General features: G+C 40.0%; 1 protein-coding gene across 1 annotated transcript; it reads left to right on the plus strand.

Annotated features, from left to right (window-relative positions):
• The first annotated feature begins 3817 nt into the window (after positions 1–3817).
• LOC133791204 (uncharacterized) lies at positions 3818–7511 on the plus strand. Its single transcript, XM_062229129.1, has 4 exons — positions 3818–5051; positions 5150–5983; positions 6628–7139; positions 7223–7511. The coding sequence occupies exons 1-3, from the start codon at positions 4878–4880 to the stop codon at positions 6883–6885; spliced, it is 1266 nt and encodes a 421-aa protein (XP_062085113.1). The 5' UTR covers positions 3818–4877; the 3' UTR covers positions 6886–7139; positions 7223–7511.
• Positions 7512–17114: the final 9603 nt, after the last annotated feature.

The following is a 17114-nucleotide window of genomic DNA, read 5'->3' on the forward strand; positions in this document are numbered from 1 at the left end:
GGCGCCCTGGTATGAAAGCTGACTGAGCTTCAGATATGACACTATCAATAACCTGCTTGAGACGGTTCGCTAGTACCTTAGACATAATCTTATACAGCACATTACATAGCGAGATAGGGCGTAAGTCAAGCATGGACATAGGCCTCTTTTTCTTTGGCACCAAGACAATATTAGTAAGGGGTAGCTGCTCATTAAATGTCTCGGTATGCCAGAAACTCTTCATCTCGTGAATAACATCTTGCCCAACAATAGGCCAAAACCTCTGATAGAAGCCCGGACTCATCCCATCCGGCCCAGGAGACTTGTCTGGGTGCATATGAAACAATGTCGATTTAACTTCATCATCCTCTATTGGAGCCATCAACATCGCATTCTGATTAGGGGTTATGGTCGGTGCAATACAGTCAACAACTTCGTCCCACTCATCAACTGAAGACTTGAACAGAGTCTGAAAATACTCCACCATAAGATGTTCAAGGCCAGAATTCCAATCCACCATCTCACCTGTAGCATTTCGGAGACTCTCAATATGGTTAGCACGTCTACGGGTTCTGGCCGAGGCACGAAAGTACTTGGAGTTTAAATCCCCCTCACGCAACCACAACTGTTTGGACCTCTGCTTCCAAAAAACTTCCTGCTGTGTAAGAATCTCAAATAGCGATGTAGAGGCTTCTTGGAATTTCTTTATAGAATGACTGTCATGGAGAGGTTTCAGAAGCTTCAAGGTTCGATTACAATGGTCCAATCTTCTCTTAAAACTTCCTGTAATATCGTGACCCCAAGTGCCCAAAACGTCGGCACAAATGGCAATTTTCTTCTGAATAGGATGATGCCGATTAGCTTGCCAGACCTCTTCAACAATTTGACGACACATGGGCTCGCGAAGCCAAGCATTTTCAAATTTAAAGCGCCTAGCAACAGAAAATTTGGTAGTGGGGATCGGAGACAATATAATGGGGCAGTGATCTGAGGTAGAAATTTCATGGTTGCTGAGTATAGCTTCTGGGAAAGAATGAATCCAACTAGAATTAGCAAGGGCTCGATCAAGTCGTATTTCAATGAGATTTGAGCTGTTTCTACCTCTCTCCCACGTATAAGGATACCCATGAAGCTCCAAGTCGAACAAACCACAATGCTGAAGAGCACTGGTAAAACCATTAATGAGCCACTGAGGATATGGTTGACCGCCTCTTTTATCTTGCTGGCTAAGGACATTGTTCATGTCACCAATGATGCACCAAGGGAGAGGAGATATGTTGACCAGAGATTCAAGCAAGGACCATGTACATGGACGATTGGACCTGTTTGGTTCACCGTATAAACCAGTGAGGCGGTACCTAGGACTGCCACGTGAGTCAATGACAAGGTCAATATGAGATATACTAAAATTCATGAGCTGGGCTTCCTCGGCATATCTCCAAAGAAAAGCAATACCACCCTTATGACCCTGGGCCTCAACAACAAACAGGCCAGCAAAGCCCAAACTAGATTTGAGCTTTTCAACTTTATCTTTTCTACACATAATTTCACAAAGAAAAACGAAATTGGGTTTCTTGCGGAGAACTAGCTCCTTTAGGAATTGAACGTTCCACGGGGTCCCAAGCCCGCGGCAATTCCAACTTAATATACTCATAATTCCTGGTGGGACCGCGAAACGTGGCCCGCCGTGTGCAAGTTTTTTTGGTGGAATTTTTCAACTTCCTTTGTTTGGGAATGGTCTTCAGCAAAAGAGTCAGGGCCCATTTCAGTAATCATCATTTGGGTTGTACCAAGGTCCGTAAGCTGGGCAGTTCTCCTTTTTTTGGACTCCACAATGATGGGCCTTTGACTTGGGTCCACAGTTGTCACTGCCAGCTCATTACTCGGTGGAATTAAGTTTACAGAGGGTTGACTAGAGTCCGAAACCAATGCAGATTCTCCTAATAACTGCTGCCCACGATTTGGGGGCGTTAAGAGTGAGGCCGGATTTTTGGGGATAGGGTGAAACCGACTAGACCCACTAGGTGAACCACCATATGCGGCCGCCAGAGTTCTACTGTGAGTAAACTGAGGACTATCCTCCTCCCTCGGACTGCTTCTCAACCATTGAGCCCCAATGAGTTTAGTTTGGCGGCGGAGAGGAGCTCTCATCCACTCACCATACGGTTGAATCAACTCATCTTCTGGGATTTCAAATCTTTTTGGGCAAAATTTCTCTGAGTGACCTATCAATCCACATATGAAACAGAAAGTAGGTACATTTTCATACTTGAAATTTGTCCATAACCACTCATCACTACCCCTTTTCAGACGCATTCTTCTCTTCAATGGAATGTTTAGATCCACAGAGACACAGATCCTCATATAATCACGCCAAGTACCCATAAAATTTTTATCACAAGACTCCTTGAATACTCCAATGTATCCGCCTATGGCTTCCAGTATTCTAGATGTTGTAAAGCCAATAGGGAGATCATGGATCTGTACCCATAAATCCAGCCGATTCAGGGGTAAGATGCGGGGGTTTATGTCACAATCCATTCTTGCAATAACCAGTACCTTCCTATTAAAATACCATGGACTTCCCTCCACCACTCGTTTGATATCAATCTCATGGTAGAACTGGAATAGAAACTTGTTGGTGTCCAGTTCTTTAATATAAACCCCTTTACCTGGTCGCCATAGTGCTGCCAATGTTTGCTGCATCGCTTGAAAGTCCAGAGCCCCAGGGGCGATGAATCTGCCCACTATACACAATCTCCAGTCAAAGATAGCTTCTTCTTCCTGTTCGCCTGTGAAATCATGTAGTGCCAATCCATCAGTTTCTTCCTCTGACAAACTGATATTGTTAATGGCTTGTTGTATATTACTCGGAGAAGCCATTCAGGGATGTGAAAAACCAAAATACGACAAAGAGAATAAAGAGAATAAGGACAATAACGCAGAACACTACAAACTTAGACCATGACAAAAGTCAAGACTTTGAGACAGGTAGTCATTTGGTACATTGTGTTTTTACTATTCATTCTATATTAATTATATGAATAATGTTGATAATTTACTTGTTTCTTCGCCATTGATAAGTGACAAGGCTTAAACGATTTAAGGAGCAATTTACGTAGAAAATAGCATTATTTAATCGCAAATTTATACAGTACAATGTACAAGGCACGACAAGCTATTCGATCTAATATTTATGAATTCAAATCTAATGCTAAGCTTTCTTGCTAGAAAGAGTCCTCATCAAACACAGGGGAGTCCCCATCAAATCTCATGCTGAACTAGTTGTGCACAATGTAAATGAGGATTTAGGCTGGGAAATTTCACTGGGTATAATTACTACCAGCAGTAATAAATTTTTCAAATTGGTGTTAAACTTTCACCAAGTACCAAAAATACCCCTCCCACACAAACTCTCATACACTCTATTCATACTCTCAATCCCCGAAACCTAAACCCAAACTGAAGGAAACCCCAAAAAGCAAAGGAACCCGTCGATCTCACCCTCTCTCTTTCTCTTCTCCAAAGTCGGCCACCCTTTCTCTGTCGAGCCAACGACGACAACAAAGCTCGAAACCCACGTCGTCGAACCGGTCGAACTCGTTGAACCCATCAATCGAACCCATATTCTCATTAAGGTATATTCTTGAACCCTCGTGATTATTGTTGTTGTTTTGATCCCTTTGAATCTGGTGGTGTGGAATGGGTATGGTAGTTCTTAGGTCTGGGTTTTTCTGTGGTTTTTTCTAGGTTTGAACCAGTAGCTCGATAGGTTCGATTGAAGCTCGATGTTATCTATGGTAATATATGAAACTAGCTCGATAGGCTCGATTATGATTCGATGGTAGGCTCGATAGGGTAGTTTGAATGGTTCGATGGTGGATCGATAAGAGCTCGATGGATCTGTGGTATTAGGTTAAAATGGCTCGATAAGTTCGATAATGGTTCAACAGTAGGCCCGATGGATCTGTGGTATTAGATTAAAAGGGCTCGATAGGTTTGATATTAGGCTCGATGGTTATTTATGTAGACAGATTTTTCTTAGCTCGATAGGCTCGATAGGGTATGTTGCAGCTCGATAGAGCTCGATGACAACTTATTTAAGTTTTTTGATGAATTTTTTTTGAATTTTTTCCTGATTCTGTTTAACATTCTGTTTTCTTACCAATTTTTTTTCATGTGTTGTTGCAGATGCCTAAGTTGCTTGTTCCGTTCAGTGATCACTTTCCTGGTCGAGTGACATATCGGGGTAGTAGCACTTTAAATCACATTAAGACTAAGTTTGTGGAGCTCGGGCTGCTTGAAAAGGCTAAGGAATCCCCTTTCAAGCAGTTCTTTTTGGCTTCGGAGTTTAATTTCTCCGGAGTCTTGGTGCATCAATTGCTGTTGAGGAAAATCGCCAGCAACAACGAAGATGAGGTGCATTTCTTCTTGGGGTCGAAGTCTTGTAGATTTAGCATGAAAGGGTTTGCCCTGGTGACGGGATTGAATTTTAGTACCTTCCCGTCACCAAAAGAGTTGGAAGAGCGTAATCTCAACGACCCGTCACCAAAAGAGTTGGAAGAGCGTAATCTCAATGACCGGTTTATAAAGGAGTATTTCAACGATGCTGAGAAAGTAAAGCTCTCACAGGTGAACCATGCTTTCAAGACTTGTACTGTTGTGGAAGACGTGTACAAGCTTGGTTTATGTTTGTTGGTTGAGGGAGTTATGAATGCCATAGAGGGAAAGTTGCATATATGGCGAGATATTCTGAAAATTGTTAAGGACGTAGAGTACTTCTTCAGCTATCCATGGGGGAAGTACTCTTATAGGAGGCTATTGCATTCTTGTAAGAATGACATGGTGAAGCAAAATGGCAACTATAATGCCAGGTGCAGCAAGAGTCCAAGTACAATATGTATGGTTATGCCCCGGCCTTACAGTATTGGACATATGAGGCTATCCAGCAACTTGCGACAGAGTTTGTTGTGAGCTCGGGAAACATGGTCCCGAGGGTGCTTAGTTGGTCGCATCGGAGAAACAAGGATTTCACCAAGTCTGTCATCTCACCGATGCTATCGAAGAAAAATGTAAGTTATATTTGATTGACATTAAACAATTTTTTTTTATCTATATGCTTATCTTTTATCATTATTTGAGTTAATCAAATATTTTATGTTGTTTGTAGTTGATTGTCCTTCCGATGTTGAAGCCTCGGCCAACAGAAAAAGACTATTATTTGTCTTTGACAGAGGGAGATCTTCCCCTTTATCCTGGGCTTGGCCAGGATCCCTCGGAGGCTGATGAGGAGGAGAATGTGACTTTTGAGAAAATCGCGGAGATAGTTTCTCAGGCAGCCGAGGCAGCCAAGATATTTGATGATGCTACCCCGAGGGAGGAGGTTGCAGGTCCCACCCCTCCTGTTGCTCCAGCCTCAGCCCCAACACCACCCTCATCCACAGCCCCTGAGCTCGCCGACTTGATTGAGCGGTTGGACAGAGTCGAGGGTCGACAGGAGACCCTCCTGAAGAACCAGTCAGTGATCTTGGACGTAGTTAGTCAGATCCTGACATTTATTAAGGAAAAACCGAGGGGCTCCAATGAAGATTCAGACTCAAAGTCATTGGATATTCCTCTGGACTATGTTGATGATCCAACTACGCCTCCTACCATCATTGTGACACCTGATGCTAGGACTCCGGGAGTCGTTATTATCAACCCTGAGGATGTTGTTGGGGTTCGGTTTCAGAGGACTAGACGCCAAAGACGCAAGCTAGATTGGTTCGAGGACTACACTGATCCCACGAGGAAAAGACCTCGCACTGATGCAACTGCACCAGAAGAGGAGGCTACACAGGTGCTGGACCATCTCAAGAAGCCAGATCACAAACAGTATAGGACAATGTGCAAGTGGCTGCTTGGAGACATCCCCAACAAGACCCCGAGGGATGTAAAGACTGGGAATCACGGTTCAGCGTGGTTTCTGACGTGGAAGACACCCCAGTCATGGCTCAATGATGGGGTAAGCCATTTATACCTAATGACTCGATAATGGTAGAAATTATGTTTTGTTTTCAATTTTACAAGTTTTATTTTTATTGATTCGATATGAGCTTGATGATAGCTCGATAGGAGCTTGATGGGGGGTTCCAGGATTGATATGAACTTGATGGAACTCGATAGTAGTTCGATATGAGTGTTAAATTAGGGTTGTGGTTTACTGTTTGAGATTAGCTCGATGTGAGATCAATAGAGCTCGATATTAGTTCGATATGGGTGTTAAATTAGGGTTGTCGTTTACTGTTTGATATTAGCTCAATGTTAGCTTGATGGAACTCGATAATAGTTCGATATGAGTGTTAAAATAGGGTTGTTGTTTACTGTTGGAGATTAGCTCGATGTGAGCTCGATGGAGCTCGATAGTAGTTCGATATGGATGTTAATTAGGGTTGTTGTTTACTGTTTGAGATTAGCTCGATGTGAGCTCGATGGAGCTCAATAGTAGTTCGATATGGGCGTTAAAATAGGGTTGTTGTTTACTGTTGGAGATTAGCTCGATGTGAGCTCGATGGAGCTCAATAGTAGTTCAATGTGAGCTCGATGGAGCTCGACAGTAGCAATTTATGATGGTCTTTGGTAACTTTTTATATCGTACTTTCTTTGTAGCATATTGATGCGGCAGAACACATGCTTCGTATGCGTCGCAAGTATTTTCCCAATATATATCGACAGAATGCAGTTGTGATGAACATGTATTTCTCACAAGTGATACCTGCCCGATATGATCAGTACAAGAAAATTGCCGACAAAACAAAGTATACGTGGGATTCTAACGTTATGTCCATGTTGACCGGCATCGAACAACAGTTTATGACATCTTGGGGAGGAGTTGAGAATGTATATTGGTGCCAGAACTATGGATAAAAACATTGGTTTGCCATTGAGGCTTCCATTTCTAGTTGGACCCTCATTGTTTACGATTCGGACAACTCGTTGATTAGTGACGCAAAGCTGGAAGAAATTATGAACCCATGGTGCTTTTTGCTTCCTTCTCTGTTAATGCAGAGTAAACTGTTTACTGATAGCTTGATGTTGAAGATTCCATCAGCAGGAAAGAGGCCGCATCAGTTCACATGGCGTCGCAAATAGAAACACGAGCTCACTCAGTCAAAGAGAAGGTAACAAACATCATCTTCATACTAAATTTGTTTCTAACTAAAATTATAGTAATGTACACTTAATGTTTACTTTTTTTTTACAGTGGGGATTGTGGTGTGTATGTTGTCAAGCATATTGAGCATCTAATGGTCGATCTTCCATTGGAAACTATCTGCGATGAAAATATGGAGGTGTTCAAGAACAAGTGGACCACTGACTTGTGGTATCAAAATTTGTTACCTTGATGGTTGTATATATACAAGGTCTTTAATTGTGTAGTTTTTTGTTCCCATTTTTTTGTAACTTACATATGTCTGTTATCGAGTTCATATTGAACATTATCGAACTAATATCGAGCTATATCGAACTAATATCGAGCCATATCGAACTACTATCGAGTTATGTCGAATCATTATCGAACTATTACCGAGTTATTTGAAGTCAGTTTAGAAGCTAACAAACATATTATCGAGTTCATATCGAGCTACTATCGAGTTAATGTTGAGCTACAATCGAGCTCATCGAGTTTACATCGAGCTTAACATAACTTTTAAGAAAAATCAAATAAAAAAGAAGGGAAAACAACATAGGTTATTAATACAACAAGTCCAAATGGGAAAAAAGAGTTTATAGCCTAGCTTTGCATGTGGCCCTATTATGGCCAAGCCCACCACACATGCTACATTTGCGCTCTTTGCGAATGATTTCGCCACTCGATGGGTATCAGTTTGTCTTCCTTCTTCCCACCTTATTCTTCTTCAGTCGACCAACTGGTTGTTTTTCAATGGGTACCCCAACTTGCATTTTCTCTATGTTCTCAGGAACTTCCCAATCATCCTCGTTGCCAGTTGGGTAAATTGTTTCTTTGTAAGACTCCCTCCACATCTCAGTAGTGTAATATGGTGAACACAGTGAGTAAATGTTGACACCACGCAAGATGGCCGCAGCCACACCATGAATACAAGGGTAACCCATTATTTGAAACTGGCCACAGGAGCATGATTTGGTCATCAAATTCACCTCACCATCATCTTCTGGGTCTACCACATGAAATTCGAACTGTCCAAGAGGATGGACTTTCAAGTACCTTGCATCATCCGCAATGCCTGAGACATCTTTGTCATATATTGTTGCTAATTTGGATGTGCACTTCTCTACTTCCTCACGACGCGTGACAAACCATGACTGAATTGTAAAACGAATGAATTCCACAAAAGTAGTGACTGGGAAGGTTCTTGCGTCTCTGGTTTTGTTGTTGAAACTTTCAGCGTAGTTGCTTGTCATTACATTGTATTGATTCTCAGGAAAGTAAGCACGAGTCCACTTATTGAAGCCAATACCCTCGAGATATTGAGCTATGGCAGAATCCATTTGCTTTATATTGTTGAAGAACCTGTGAAATTATGACTTCCGAAATGCATATGCCGCATTCCACATCTCCTTGTGACAGTGATCGGTCTTGAACTTAGCGATTACATTCATACTTATGTGATGGTAGCATGCGCCGTGGTAGGCATTAGGGAAGACCAACTCAAGAGCATGAATGATGCTAGCATGCCTGTCTGATATAAAAGACAGATTATCAACAACTCCAACGGCTTCCTTCAATTTCATCATGAAATACTTCCAAGAAGCATGATTCTCATTGTCAACAATCGCGAACGCAATTGGATAAATGTGGTTATTCGCATCCAATGCGACAGCCCACAACATGTGCCCACCGTACCTTGTGTAACGCCCTGGATAGCCAAGACCGCTACACTGTGTACCTATAAAGGTGCAGGACTTGCTAATCAAGTCATTAGTTCGAAAACGTGTCACTAGACATGTAGGGTCTAAGGTCAAAAAGGTTTTGGTCTAAAAAACCCATTTCTTATATTTATACTGTAGTAAACATGGGATCCCATACAAAAACAAAGTTAAAGAAAGTTTACAGACTCCCAAAAGTACATGAGTAACCACTAGCCATACTAAGGCAAAACAGACAGTCTTCCGGTTCCATGTCCTTGCCTAGACCTCAACCGTGGCGGCCGAGCACCTGGCTATGTACATTCTGCTCGCTGAGCTCTCCAGTCAGGGCTGATCTAACTTTCCCTTACCTTTACCTGCATCACGTAGCACCCGTGAGCCAAGGCCCAGCAAGAAAACATCATAGATAACTCAAACAATGACAACAGACAAATAGGTCAGTAAGCATGTATACCCATCAGATAATCCACTACAGATATTCAGCATATACAATCCATTACAAGATACATTCTATCACATATAATATTCATATCACATAATATTCAGGGCCGACGACTTAGGTCGCACCCTCTGTTTAACCCACTGACTCCGGCCCGCTTAAACCGAGCTCAGTGCATAATAAGCTGTCCTCGGCTACCAGTGGCCGAGCCGCGCCCTGTGCGCTAGTGAGACCCTTGGCACCCTTAGGCCGTTGGTTCACTAAATGGCTTGCATGGCATAATACCATCTTTTCAAGCATCAACAATAGGGAGCCCTTAGTCCCGTCACATATATTCAACCAGGTGCAGTTTTCTTACCTTTAGTCTATACGGTTATCGAATTACGAGCAACGCCCCTCAAGCACGATCCGTTCCTGAGCCTAAGCTTTTGTCACCTAGCCACAACCAAAGTATAGGGTTTCATAAATACTCAAATATAGGTTTCCAGTTACAAAATTAACTTCCGGGACTCCTAATTCCACCAAGCACGGTGGTGAAACCAAACCCGAGCACACTAGACCACTTTCCCGTGCTTAAAACCCTCAAAAATTCAGGTGTGCAACCAAGGGCTGCGGCCCCCAAAGCCTAGCCGCGGCCCTTCCCCAAAACAGAACCTACTCCCACACTGAACCACACACGCGCCGCGGCCCTTGCCTTGGGCGCCGCGGCGCGCCCCTTTGGCCGAGCCTCCTTGGCTTCTTTGCATGCTAGGGCCGCAACGCTCTAGAACAGAGCCGCGGCCCTCCCCTTCGAACCCAGAATTTACACCATTTCTAAGTCTGAAACCTCACCTTAAACCATCCCAAAGCTTCCCAACTCTTAACCAATTAATTCCCAACTCCTTTAGCATGATCTAAACAACATAATTCCCAAGAAAACATAGCCTAACACACTCTAATCTCCTCCTTTCAATTTCTGAAACCCAAGTGCTATAAACACTCAAACCAGCCACCCAAACTCAATTTAAAACCTCTAAACTTGGAGTTGAAACTTACATTTTTTGTAGAATCACTTCACCAAGCTATGGCCAAGCTAAGCTCCCATGTTTTCCCTCTTAATTCTGCTTTAGAACATCAAAACTATTCTTGTTTCAGCACTAAACTAAAACCTAGCTAGAACTCAGAATTCAACCACAGAAAATAGAGTTAGATGCTTACCTTAATCCCTGCTTTAGTTCCTTGATTTACTCCTGAGCTAAACCTTCAATTCCTCACTACAAATCCAAGAGATTCCAGCCTGTTTCCCCTTAATTTTCTGTGTTCCTTTCCTTGGTTTTTCCTTAAGCGTGAAAGAGAAAGCTGAGACTAAGTTTAAGTCGGTTTGTGTTTTTCTTCTAAAGGCTTCCTTAAGTCTTTCTCACACATTAAGTTAATCCTGAGGCTCGGGGTGCCGGAACCGTCCCCGAGGCCAAAATGGTAAAATCTCCCAATATTCCCGCCTAGACATTCTAACCTCAAATATATCTCCATATATTTATTTCCATGACCCGATAATCCAAATCGCTACCCGCTATCTAAAAGTACCCCCGACTTATCCAAAGTCATAACTTAAGCCCCCGTTGTGACTTTTCCCACTATCTGACCCTAGAATCATCTTGAGTCATGCTCAGCGAACCTGTCCACATAATAATGTGGTTCTCACATATATCACATATCATATTACCACACAATATAATCAGTTATCATATAAACATTATTAAACATATAATTACTCATTAAATCTCAATTATTCCATTAATGCCCTCCTGACACACTAATCAAGGCCCTTAAGCCTTGTTAGCGAATTTGGGTCGTTACACCTTGACTTCAAGAAAGTGTCGTCCACACATATAACATGATGACATGATGTAAATCCCCTTCTACAAACTCCGAGTGAGAAGAAATAGTAAAGAAAGCGACCGTCATCTGTGACAAAATCAGTTATTGTACCTGTTCTTTTGCTGCAGCATGTACAAGTAAGAAGGTAACTTGGAGTACGATTCTTCAGGTGTTCCCGTGACATAACTGAGTGCCTTCTCTCTGCATTTCCAAGCCTTCATATAACTCATATCGATCCCAAAATTATTCTTCATATCCTCCTTTATGCTGTTTGGTGGGCAACTAGTGCCATCAGTAGCATATTTGTTCTTGATAAGGTGCCCAATGACAGAAGGTACTACTTGATGGTGGTCTTTTTGTCGCAATTCTAGTGAGCAAGTATGTACACTATTATAAACAGTGATCTCAAACATCTCCGATCGCGCTACTTTTTCCCCTCTTATTCTCCAACCATAATCAGGATCCTTGCAGGTGATATACAACACATCAGTACCAGACTTCTTAACCATAAACTCAAAATTATTCTTCATTGTGAAGAGAGCCGCTTTGGTTTTCAATTCCATCTTGTTCTCAAAAGTGTTCCCAAGATGTAATTCCCCCAACGCTACACCGGATGAGGGTAATTCAGAACGACTAGAAGTCATGATATCTTCTTTTGTAAACATGGGAGCATTCAATTTTCTGTGATCTTATGTTGAACATATTGGAATGTTCCCTGTATAGTTATATTCTGTTCCACCAGGACGACTAGAGCTGGTGCCAAGTGTTCGAAGTCCTTGACTTGGTGGGTTCGCCCGTGCAATTTGACGTATTGGTTGTTCTTGTGCTTGTTCTACTTGCAAATGTTCAGCTACTGGATCGTCATTCACTGAATTGTATCATAAGTCCTCATTATGTTCAGCTACTGGATCGTCATTCACATAGGGGTTGTACTCATACTGGTTGTCCCTCAGGTCACTAATAGGACATCCTAAAGTACTGGCTGCTCCCTCAGGTCTGGGAGTGGAATATGGGTCTGCAATGACAATCTTTTTAACAGGAGTGACACACAAGGCCAACCTTTCTTTAGATGTTACTCCTAAGAATGCACGGACACCAAGATCACTTTCAACATGAATGGGTGTATACAGTTGGTCGTCGCATGTGTAAGGAACCTCCAATTTCAACCCATATAAGTTCCTTGTGCAATATGTCAAGAAGTTGCAAGTACGTTACAGTATCCTCCATCAGTATCACCATGCATTGAGGGTCCTTGAAAATCCACTTATTCCCTTGTAATTCCCAAACACCATTGTAGGATACAAAAACGTAGACAATAGAACCTGTGTTGGAAAAAAAACATTGGAATTGTCAAGAAAACCGTCATTTTTTTTCTTCAGAAATTCATGAAAAAAGAACATTATCGAGCTTTATCGAGCTATCATCTAACTTTATCGAGTTAGCATCGAGCCCATAATCGAGCTCTTATCGAGTTAGTATCAAGCTACCATTTCATAAACCGAACATAAAATCTAACCAAAACCTTCATCAAACCCTATCGAGCACACATCTAGAAAAAAACTACACTAAATATTCTAGGGTCCAATCGAACCCTTATCGAGTTGCCATCGAGCACAATCGAGCAACAAAACCTAAACCTATCGAGCTATAATCGAGCTCATAAAAGACATTCTTCTACATACCATCGAGCTCATATCGAACCATTATCGAGCTCCTATCGAGCAAAAAAGTTGCAGAAAACCCAGAAAAACGCAGATCGCAGAATCTCTCTAAAAAACCCAAAAAACACACCAATATAGGCTCAAATCTGTTCAAAATAGCTAAAAAAATGTAAACAAATAATACCCAACACATAAAATGTACAATCTTATTACCCATTGTTTTTCTCCTCAAAAAACCCTCAAAATAGATGTTGCCTTTGATATTGACGACTTCACAGAGACAATGGAGATGACTAACAATGATTTTGATAAGAAAATCATACAAATCTATAGGTTTTAGGGATGATTTCGTGAGAATGAAAGAGAGAGAGGGAAGAAAGAGGAAGAGAAGGTTTTATGATTTTTGATATATTGGGAGGGGTATTTTGGGTATGAGAGGAATGTTTAGCATCAAATTGAAAAGATTAATAGTGCTATGATTTTTTAGTAATATTAAGCAGTATTAAGTATTATTTGTGAAATTTCCCTTTAGGCTTCTCCAACCCATAACAATGTATTTTAGCACTATTTTTTTTTCAATCCAAATACAACACTAAAAATCATATTCTTTATTATTATATTATTTTTTAATAAAATAAAATATTATTTTTATTATTATATTATTTTATCATTTATTTATTTCCAATGAATACAATCTAAACTACCCAACATTCCTGAAAAACCTGACGTTCACTAATGTGTAGTAGCCTTACAATATCATCAGCGTTAGGTGATCGGAGATAGCGAGTTCCAAAAATCTTGAATAACATCACAACAAATTTTTTTCAAACTTTCCAAGGCAGTAGATTCTCTTATTTTGATGTACTCGTTGGTAGCATCTGTCGGTACACCTTATGCCAACATTCAAAATAAGATTGTTACTTTTTGTAGACCCAATAACCCGAGCTTACCGAGTCCATCTCTTCGTTGTATGAAGTAATTGTCATGCCTTTGTACAACATCATATATATGAAGGAATAAAGCACGACCCATTCAGAATTTTCGGCGGAACACCGAGGCAGAAAATTGAGGGTTCTATGCATAATAGTCGTTGAAGAGATTGCGATCAGCATTTTCTCGGTCACGATTGACTACTATATGACCAGGAATTGAGCTCGTGTGTGACCCTTTGTCATTTTGGTGTTGAGCGATGTAAAAATTATTGTTAGCAGTAATTTGACATACCACTTGCTTTTCTAGATCATCATAATAATCATCATCATCATCTGAAGAAGAAGAAGACGATGCCAAATAAGATAAACTACCATAATGAGAATTCATCTTTAATCCACGTTGATTTGTATGTGTTGTTGGTCTACATGAAGCTTGTGTTTTATAGTGTAGATATCCATTGTCTTCAGATTTCAAATTATTGAAGATAAGAAAAGATACCCGTAACATTGTATTGTCACATCGTATTTTGTCTTCAGATTTCAAATTATTTTGTCTTAAGAAAGGATACCCGTAGCATTGTATTGTCACATCGTATTTTGTCTTCAGATTTCAAATCGTATTTTGTCTTCAGATTTCAAATTATTTTGTCTCAAGAAAAGATACCTGCAGCATTGTATTATCACATCGTATTTTGTCTTCAGATTTTAAATTATTTTGTCTTTTACTCTTTTCCCAAATTATTGAAGATAAGAAATCTAACTTTTACATCTGTACGCCCTAAATATCCACGGGTTATTAGCGAGCTGGAAAATGGCATAATCCTATCAGCCACGTGAAAACCACCTACCCGGAGCTGCTGTTACGAGTCTCTACCTCTTTAGCTCGAGGTAGCCAAAGGTTTAGTAAGAATACTCAAAGGCATCGGGTCAGCAGTGTGGACACCACGAGCTGAGACTACATCAAGCTCGAGGTACGGCCTGGAGTTGACACCTTCGACCCTTTATAAAGTCAACCACGCAATGTAAACGTGCGCATATCAGACATCACGTGTCTACTCCATTCCTGAATTCTCGGACACGCATCATAAACGTGCGTGCTTAGGCACCCCATGACTGGTTTGGGCCATGCAGCCCATTATCCCCCTTACCTATTGATTAGACCACACTTCATTGTCAGGTTTTAGGAATTAATCATGAATGTCACAGAAGTGACATGATGGGTAAGAAGGTCACGTACGGGATGACCTCCTTTGCCAACACCCAGGTGTCCTCTCCCTATAAATATGGAGACCCTGGGTGTTGCAAAGGGTTGGCTTCTAATTTGTAAAGAAACACCCTGTAAGGAATACCAGAGATATATCAATAATATTGACTGGTGGACTAGAGGGATTTTAACCTTCGAACCACCTAAAAAAGAGTAAACGAGTTACCACCTTCCTTTGAGATTATTCACATATTACGATTCATCATTTAGCACTAATTCGTCTCTTCATTCATATAATTATCTGTTGCCGAAGAACCACGTCAACAACATCCCTACATAATGACATATTTTTCACATAAGATGACCACACCTCTTCACCATAGTTCTAAACCAACTTCATTCTCTTTCAAAATGACTTCAATTTGAACTTCTTCATACTCAATTGAAGAAGATGTGCACTTGTGTCATGTGTATCTTGAAATTTCTCAAAATCCAATCATAGGAATTAACCAATCCAAAGATCAGTTGTGGGCAAAAATTGAATCAGCGTATCACTTTGAACAGTTTAGTAGTCAACCTCGACCGATAAGATCTTTGCAAACTTGAATGACAACCATTCTTGCGGTAGTTTCAAAATTAAAGGGATGCGTTAACCAAATTGAAAATAAAAATCCAAGTGGTGCTTCGCAAGAAGATATTGTGAGTATATATTGTTATAGTTTATTTTTAGTTAGTAACTTGTTTTTAAATTTTAGTGACAATGTTTATTTATTATTCAACAGTTAAATCAAGTGAAGATGCTATTAGCACAATATCCAAAGCACAGAAGATGGTTCAAATTTGATAATGTGTGGTCTATTATTAAAGATTGTGAGAAATTTACAAATGACAAACAACAAGACCGTAATTTCAATTCCCCCCAATCTTGTTCTCCTGGCTTTCGAATCACCGAAGAGATATGATATATATATTAAAAAAAGAAAATTAAATTACATGTGTATTTATAATTTAAAAAACCCAACATAAAATATAGACCCAAATAATACTCATATGTTTATATATATAGGATATAAATGTTGGGGTTTTATGCCCTAATTAAAACCCAATTTCTTTGTAATATCATTTTATTGTCAACAAAAGAATTGAAATCATTTTTTTTGACTTAGTCAATCACTTTGCTCATATGTATTTATTTTCATGATTATTTGTTTAATATAAACTTCTATTAAATCCAGCGCATATAGCTAATCGTATTTATAGTGACGTTATCACAGTGGAATATAAATATGATTATATGTTAAAACATAAGTTAGCCTAAGATTAGTCAGTGCACATGATTTACACTGACTTGCCAATCTACGATATGATCTACTTACACATTGTAGTGTTATGTTCATTCCAGAACATTAGCAAAGTAGATAAGATCGGATGTATTTGTTACATCAGACTGGACCGGTATTGACAGTAGATAGGATGAGTAAACATACTGTTATTATCTATTCTATTCATATCATATAGTTGACCATAGGTCAATTCAATCTCAATTCTGAGTGGTTAGTATTCTAACTGATTGTATTATTTGAGTTCTTTGACTTGTTCGTTACCAGCTTACCCTACGGATTAACCCATACTTACATCTTGGGAACTCAGTAGTATAATTGAGTGGGAGTGTTAATCATAGATATGAACATCTATAGCTTCTGATGAAGAAGTAAAACGATGGTTTCATTTTAGTTTGGTTCAAGGTGCTAAATGATAGAGATCTCATTTCAGTAATTAATTTTATTTTATTGAAATATCATTTATAAGGAACTAAGTATTTTAAGGATAAAATACAATAATGGGTAAAACGATATTTTAGTCTCATCTCATTGTAGACCGTTTATAGAGGATTGAGTGATAATTACGGTTGTTACAATGGATAACTAATAACGTATCTATATTGTTTATAGATCGTTCTATGAATTCAAGAGTACAATTTTGAGTCTTTAGTAGAGTCACGAGGAATTAATAAGTTAGTAAATTTATTTGTTAAATTTATGATAACTTATTGGAGCTTGATTTCATAGGCACATGGTCCCCACTGTACCTTGGATAAAATTATCTAGATAATCTTAATTAATTGATTTAATTATCAAAGTTGACCATGTGAA

Source organism: Humulus lupulus, chromosome 7 (assembly GCF_963169125.1).
Source record: "Humulus lupulus chromosome 7, drHumLupu1.1, whole genome shotgun sequence".
Lineage (NCBI taxonomy): Eukaryota > Viridiplantae > Streptophyta > Magnoliopsida > Rosales > Cannabaceae > Humulus > Humulus lupulus.